The sequence below is a fragment of the Pyrus communis genome, chromosome 10, assembly GCF_041283825.1.
Source record: "Pyrus communis isolate YQ-2024b chromosome 10, ASM4128382v1, whole genome shotgun sequence".
NCBI lineage: Eukaryota > Viridiplantae > Streptophyta > Magnoliopsida > Rosales > Rosaceae > Pyrus > Pyrus communis.
The window spans coordinates 24,311,897-24,319,794 of NC_142574.1; the positions used below are offsets into that span (position 1 = coordinate 24,311,897).

The 7,898-nt window shown below is 35.9% G+C and overlaps 1 protein-coding gene across 1 annotated transcript; it reads right to left on the reverse strand.

Annotated features, from left to right (window-relative positions):
• Nucleotides 1-446: 446 nt before the first annotated feature.
• Nucleotides 447-2,300, reverse strand: LOC137728422 (stemmadenine O-acetyltransferase-like). The gene has a single exon (XM_088678452.1). It carries the CDS (start codon nt 2,267-2,269, stop codon nt 875-877), a length of 1,395 nt encoding a protein of 464 aa, XP_088534578.1. The 5' UTR covers nt 2,270-2,300; the 3' UTR covers nt 447-874.
• Between the last annotated feature and the right edge of the window lie 5,598 nt (nt 2,301-7,898).

Genomic DNA, 7,898 nt, shown 5'->3' on the forward strand with positions numbered 1-7,898 from the left:
AAACTAAAGTTACTTAAAAATGCAAGAGAACGTAAAGACGAATTATAGCTAGATTCAACTGCTAATTTGTTTCCAAAGTTGGTTTTGCATTTATATGATCAGTCATGTGATGTGTGGTTTTGATCAAGTACCTAATTTTCAACCTAGTTGATATGATGTTCAGCTTAATTAGATTACCGATGAAGAATCCAAGACATGCAAGAAAACTTCAATAACTAAAGAGAATAAATGGCAGGATGTATAATCGGTTAGCAATCCTAATGGTGATCACACATTAATTAAGATAAAAAAAAAAAAAAAAATAGAACTAATGAATGAAACAAGAAACATACAGTTCATATAAACCTTTCCTAAAGCTGAAGGCAAGCGGTACAGAAACAAATACAAAATTAATTAAACTTAACTTTCCTGCACAAGAAGTGTCAATATACAAAAGAAAACAAATATAACCGGAAAACTAATTAATTGAAGGAAATTGTAAATTTGTAATACAACAAATACAAACTGAACGTACATAACAAAAAGGAGAATTGGACCCAAAAAAAAAATAATAATAATAATAACAAAAAAGGAAAAGAATCCCACAACCACCAGGATCATGAAGCAGAAGGGAGCTGCGACAGATTATTGTTGTCGAACACGATACGCTGATGCATGTGTAAGTGTTCCATTGACGACTTGAGCTACAATATCCTCTACAACTTACGATTACAAAGGCTTTTATTTTTTCAAAAGCTTTCGGTGTATACCGAATAAAACCGAACCTGACCTGAGTTTCATGTTTAGCTGCAACAGATCGTAGTAGTTGTACTAGTGATAACGAGCCCCTGAAATCAAACACCTTCCAATTCCGGTGTTAAAATCTTCAGCTTCATTAGAGTTTGGGCCGGGGGCCTGTTATGTTTGATCCTACAGAACCATCCTGATTCATGCCCACCCGTCTTTGGATGAAGGCATGACTTTCGAATTTAGTCATGGCATCATCATCTGCCAGGCTAACGTATGCCTCTATTCCGCCAGCCTCTTTGGTGTCTGCTAAAACTATTAGGTTCTTAAAGGGAAGCGGCGGTACGGCCACCCATGTAGGTCTCCCCCAACCGAAATCAATATCATAGAGAGGAAAACTGCACAGACTACTGTAGGACAATGTAACCAGCTTTCCTGGTTTGGCAAGCCTTTGAATAAATCGGTTGATGTAACTCCCGTGGCCACCCTTTTGTAGCCTTTTCACATGGTCCTTGTCAATCTTGCTTAGTTCTTCTCGTACCTGCTTTGCCATGTCATGACAAGATTCTTGATCATCGATTCCGCTGCTGCTGCTGCTACTACTGACGAAGGGAGTTGTAAGGAAAATTTGATAAAAATTTCCAAATGAACAGCGTGGAATTGGTGGATCAGTTCTGGGACGCAGGTTCACAGTATGGACTGCCGCATGAAATATATTCTCATCAATAGAATGATCATCCTTGCTAGCTTCCACGAATCGCCTCCATAGGAAAGCTGATAAGGCTTCAACACGCGATGGACGTTTTTCACGATCATCTTCAGCTAAGCCTGTATATTTTTCTCTGAGATGCTCTATAGTAGGGGCATTGAATACAAACCTCTTTGTTACTTTATTCTTTGGGATAACACCGAACATACGATAGCCACTGACATCATCGGCAGGTGGGAAGACTGCGGCGGAAACAAACTCTGGACGCTCTATTTTGGTTTCATTTTCTCCACGGTTTATGGCAGCCCAAGTTTTGGTGAACATGATCATAGATAACCCGTCTGCCAACTTGTGGGAAATGCATAGGCCAATGGCATATCCTCCACATTCAAAGATATTGAGCTGGACGCCTAGGGCAAATTCACTATTGTCATGGTCGCGTAGTTCAAACGGGATGAGTTTACAGAGTTCACCAGGCATTGAATTTTGTTGAAAATCACGAAGTCGGCAGTTGGTTACTTGAGCTTCAAGGTAGGGTATACCCTCGTCGTTGCACTGTACTAAATGGTTGTTGATTTTTACTCGCCCGGCTAGTGGGTAGAAAAGTGTTAACACCTCAGATAAGGACTTCTTTAGGTGTTTGGATATTATGGATATTACAGCGGCCGCAGGTTCGGGTTGGATGTTGTCATTGAATTCATAGAAAAGGACCAAAGAGGTATAAATCGGAGGAGTTATTTGATCGAGGAAGGAGAACTGGTAATGGTAAAGATGGTTTGGGGTTGGAGAAGATGGTTTGACAATCTCCTTGGAGATTACTTCGACGCTCACCATCTTTAGCTAATTGCTTGTGTGATTCTCAATTCTCTTTGGCATCGAATATATATAACCCACAACACAACAGATCTAGAGAGAATGCTACTGATACTATATTTGCAAACAAAATTTTGTAAATTAAATATGAAAGTTGATTGAATTATTATTTAAGCATTGATAACGTGAAAATGTGATGGTAAAGAGTTTCACACTGGTGAAAAGAGAAACCTAAAGGGCTTATAAGAGGTCGGGCTGCTTCTTATATTGCCAATTGATTTTATGGTGGAAACTCAAAATTTTCATGATATCGAAACAAGTTGGCCTATGTGTAAAGCCCAACGACTACACGTGTTCCACGTCACCCAATTCTTATCTTCCTGATTTCAGAATCAATTGAATTGGTTTATTATAACAGCTGGACAAGGCGCATAATACTAGTAATGATTAGTAATACTATCAAAAGGGAAGAGATTCCCTACGGATCTCTCCCACCAAAGCCCACCAATCAATTAATCCAGACCCTTAAAATTTGATCAAACAACTAAAAGTATTATAACTTTAAAGAAGCCCCCTATTTGTAGCCGTTGGATCAAATTTCAAGGACCCGGATTAATTGATTGGTGGGCTTTGGTGGGAGAGATGATCTCTTCCCCTATCAAAATGCTAAAAAGTACGGAAATTTATAAACAACCTGAAATAAATAAGGTAGTAATACTATCAAAATGCTAAAAAGTATGGAAATTTATAAACAACCTGAAATAAATAAGGTAGTAATACTATCAAAATGCTAAAAAGTATGGAAATTTATAAACAACCTGAAATAAATAAGATAAATGTTAGGGGTGGTAATCTGTTAGAGCATATTTTGTAAATTATGTGATGTGATGGTTGATGATTGAATTTTATTTTTAATAATTTAAAGAAGGAATTTAATCATCAACCACCAGATCACATGGTCTACAAATTATAGTCTAAAAAGACGGTCACCTCATTTTACCTCCGAGTAATGCTACGTAGACCAATTTTTTAGACTATATTTGCAAACTATGTGATGTATCACCAATATGAAATAAACACGTTAATCAATACTAATACTACTAATCAGATCGTCAACAACAATGTCATATAACTACAAAAAATAATTTAAATTGATGATTTTCGTAACATTACCCTTCTACCTCCCACTCTTTTTAATTTGTTAAATAGTTGTTTGCTCTTAGGGAAGGCAACAAATCGGTTTGGGGACGGAAATGCTATATCCATCTCCATAACCACGAAAATTAACCATATCCATAGTCGCAAATTAACCATTGGGTATTATCCATAACTATACCCACTGGATAACGGATTCCTCACTGGTTAACGGTTATATCCATCTTCATTAGTACAAAAAATATATTCGCCCAATTGACGCATGATAATTTAGTAAATATTAATTTTGTTATTAAATATTTAATGTATAAAATGATTTAATTAATGGATCCTGTGGACCATGAAAATTAAAGCTAAACATTGATAATGTTGGTTGATCTTTGATATCGCTCATAAATACCATTAAATTCTCATAGATTTTGATTCATATCAAAACTATTGAGCTTGGCCATAAAATGCAACTCACACAATGCAATTTTTGTATTCTCAAGGTAATAGATTCGGTGAATAATGAATATATATATACACACACACGTACATATATTATATAATACTTTAATATTATATATTATTTGGTTCGGATTCGAGTATGGATATGGATTGAGACCCCTATAACCATATCCAAAACCATAAACGAATAATATTCATGGTTTTTTCCCATACCCAAAATATACTTGAATTTTCATACCCAAATCCAATCTATTCGGATGGTTATCCACGGTTATCGAGTTTAACGGTTAGAATTGTCATCCCTATATGCTCTTAGTCAAGATGTATGTTATATTTGTCGTTGACCGAACCTATTTCACCCCTATTATATATCATTTATCACATTACTTATGAATAATAATAATTCAGAAGTTCAAAAGAATCACAAGCATATATAATCATAATAGGTTTTGGGGATGTCTCGACTAAGAGCTGATCAAACATGAGAGAGTTGAACCAACAATATTTGATATTAAATTTCTATTCATAGGTGCATTTGATGTTAAACTTGCTATACATTCAATGTATTCATAGGAGTAGTTGAACCTCCGACAAGAGACCACTAGATTGTACGGAGTTTTTTTTGTTGTTGTTTATTTTAAGAAAAGGGATATTAAGGGAGATATAATTCAATTTCAAACCTCAGTATAGAAAATGAAATTTTTTAACCAATTGATCTACAAACCTTTACATTCGTTTATGGTTTTTATTTTTTATTTTTGTAAAGCAGCGTCATCGATTCTTTAGATAAGGTTTAGAAAAGTAACACAATACAAAGAACGAGCTGGGGATGGCACCAGCGTTTCTAAAGAGTTTTAATATAATGGATGGGCGATGGAGAATATATATCATTTTATGGAGAAAAACTTGTGTAGCGCTCAACGTGCCACTAGACAATGCCTAATGACATTACGATTCAATCAAAATTTGACATATGGTTAAATTTAACTACAATTTCCTATTTACATAAAAACTAAAAAAATATTATTTCCAACATTAAAACAAATAAAACAAAAACACCCACCCAGACTTCATCTACCGGAAAAGCATGGGAGATAAACTTTAATATGGGTTGATGTTGATCAGTTTCCTAAGTAAGGGATGCTTGTTGCATTCACCATGTTGGCCAGTTTATGTGTTAAATCTCCCTTGTCTTTAAAGAATTGAAATCCCACCTCCTCATATTTTCTCTCAATGGATTAATTGGAGTATATTGTATAGACTTTGGTCATGAAAAGCGATTACGTATAATTGAATCCAGATTCGTTTTATTTTGTTTTTTTTTTTTTTTTTCCCAATGATGAACCATTTTCTGCAAACACAAAATATTTCTCCTTTATTGTTCAAAGAATTAGGCTAACCATGATAGGAAAATCTATGAGAATGGAAAATATAAAGCTTATTCCCTCGAAGTTTAGTCAAACGATACCGACATCCGCGCTGGAGGCGTGAATTCTCAGATGATGGAGGAGAGCTCCGGTTGGGTGATTGGAGTTTACTTTTAATTTTACTAATCTTTATAATATATTTTCAATTTTCATGTAATTATGAAATCTTTAAAAGGTAACATAACTTTGAAATCACAATTAAAAATCTTACCACTTGTTAAATGTTGATTGAATTGTAGTGCCATTAAACATTGCCTAGTGGCACGTTGAACCCCGCATAATGTTTTCTTCATTTAATGAAATCGTCAATACAATTATAAATTAAAGAATAATTTCCTACAGTAACATACTAACGAACATTCATTTAGATGATAGAGTCATGATGTTAACGGACCAGCTGACTTAAGATTCTAACTTCCAAGAAATTGGTTTTGTTATAAAATGAGGTCCATTAGGTATAGTGTTGCCTGCTTATCGTATTATTTTCTTCATGCTAGTTGTCTGAATGTTATAAGCTACGTCATTCTCTTTGGCTTAATTGGAGGACAAGTTAACCCTCATCTCTATAGGATAATGTTAGGGAGATAAAAAAAATTTAACCAAATTTGCAAACCAAATGACATGTCACTAATAAAAAATAATCATGTTAATTAATGTTTAACTAATAAACCATTCATCAACAACCACATCATCAGGTTTGCAAATTTGGTTTAAAAAATTTGGTCTCCCTAACTTTCTCCCTCATATAAAATAGGCCGCAGCACATTATTAGCTCTCTCCATAGTTCGGAACACAAATTATCTTGGGATTCAATCCTGTTATTATTACATCATATCAGAGCAACTAGAAGTGTCACACAACAGTAAACACATAAAAGTGTAGTACTGTGCATAATCAAAAGCGCAATCATGCAAACAATAAAGATAAAACTACAGTAAATGAACCATCACCCTAAATCATCTTAAAAAGCTTGAATCCACTTCAATTGGAATTACTTCAAAATTTCTTCGTTTCGTCACTTTTGTCCAAAGTATACTCACATGTCCTACAATCAAATTATAAAGCAAAGTATCAAATTCTCTCAAAATAACAACTAAATTATAACTAAGAATAGAGTAAAAATATGAATTAATATCGACTCATCAGTACATGTCCTTTCTCTCGAATTCCAATCAGATTCTGGTAAGCTAAATCGCTTGATGGAGATGTTGAAGTGGAAGACATGGCTCATGTCGACTTTGTGACCACCGATTCGGTCGACATGCTTAACCAGAATGAGAGGCTGAAGGCTGCATTATTTGAAATATTCCCTCGCGATGCGACCACCAACCTACGACACCTTGAGCCTTTGTACGCGACTGCCTACATCGAAGGTCTCCTAGTTTCTAAAGTGTTTGTAGACTTTGAAGCCACAGTGAATATCATGCCACTCTCGGTGATGAAGGCTTTAAAGAGATCGAAGGACGAGCGCATACTATCCGGCATAACCATGAGTAATTTTGTCAGCGACAAGTCTCAACTAAAGGCGTCCTGCCTTTAGAAGTTACTATTTCAGGAAGACCACACATTACGATATTCTTTGTTGTAGGTTCAAAGATCAAGTATAATGCTTTGCTCGGTCGAGATTGGATTCATCCGACTGGTTGTATTTCATCATCTTTGTATCAAGTTTTGATCTTCTAGGATGGAAAATCAGACGTAGTTCACCTGGTCAATAGCCAGCCGTTTGAAACTAACATGGTTCAGGCTCGATATCATGATGATCAACTTGACTACATCACACTTTAAGGTTTCAACGAGGACAGTCAACTTACCAAGATCACTATCCATAAAGTCGTTGATGTAGGCGCCGAAACCATTCAACATAATTTGGCATGACTTGGTCTGATTAATCTCATTGACCTTTTCAATGCATAATCACGCCATCGATGTTGAATGAAAGGCTGCCGTTTCATCTATAATGGAAGGTTTGCTGGCCCATTGGTACGCGATTTTTCAAGAACCTCATTCTAGCGCCAACTTGATTGAGTTTCTAGCCTAAGGGGATGACGAGGCATCTTTTTCCTTTGAGCAGTTGAAAGCAGCGACTGCCCGAATTTGAGGACAACCAGCCTGAAGTTCAGAACCCGTTGGAAGAAATTTATGTACGGAAGGTCGATGATCCCCGATTTTTTTTATTAGCTCCTTGTTACCTCGGCCCTTAATTAAGGACCGAAATTTGTATATTACCTATTGAATACAAAGATTGTTTTACTTGGAGTTATCAAGAGATACTTAGCCTAGTAGACTATGTGCCAATCATAAAGAAGAATCGCACAATTCGAATTTGCATTGATTTTCGCAGTCTTAATTTGCCAAAACTTAAGGATGAAGATCTGATAATTAACAGATCGATGCCGCAGCCATACCCCCTTAGACGGCCATGCAAGCTACGGCAAACGTTTCTTGAAAATCTGATATTGAATTCATTTGTCCTCGCGATTATGATTCAAAGCTTACGATTAACTAGCTCAGAGGCGCTTTGTTACACGAGTTGCACAACTCTCGAAGGGCAAGACGACCAAGGTTTCTTTCATTTCAGTACTTCATTTGAGAGGATATGGGCATTCTGTATTCGA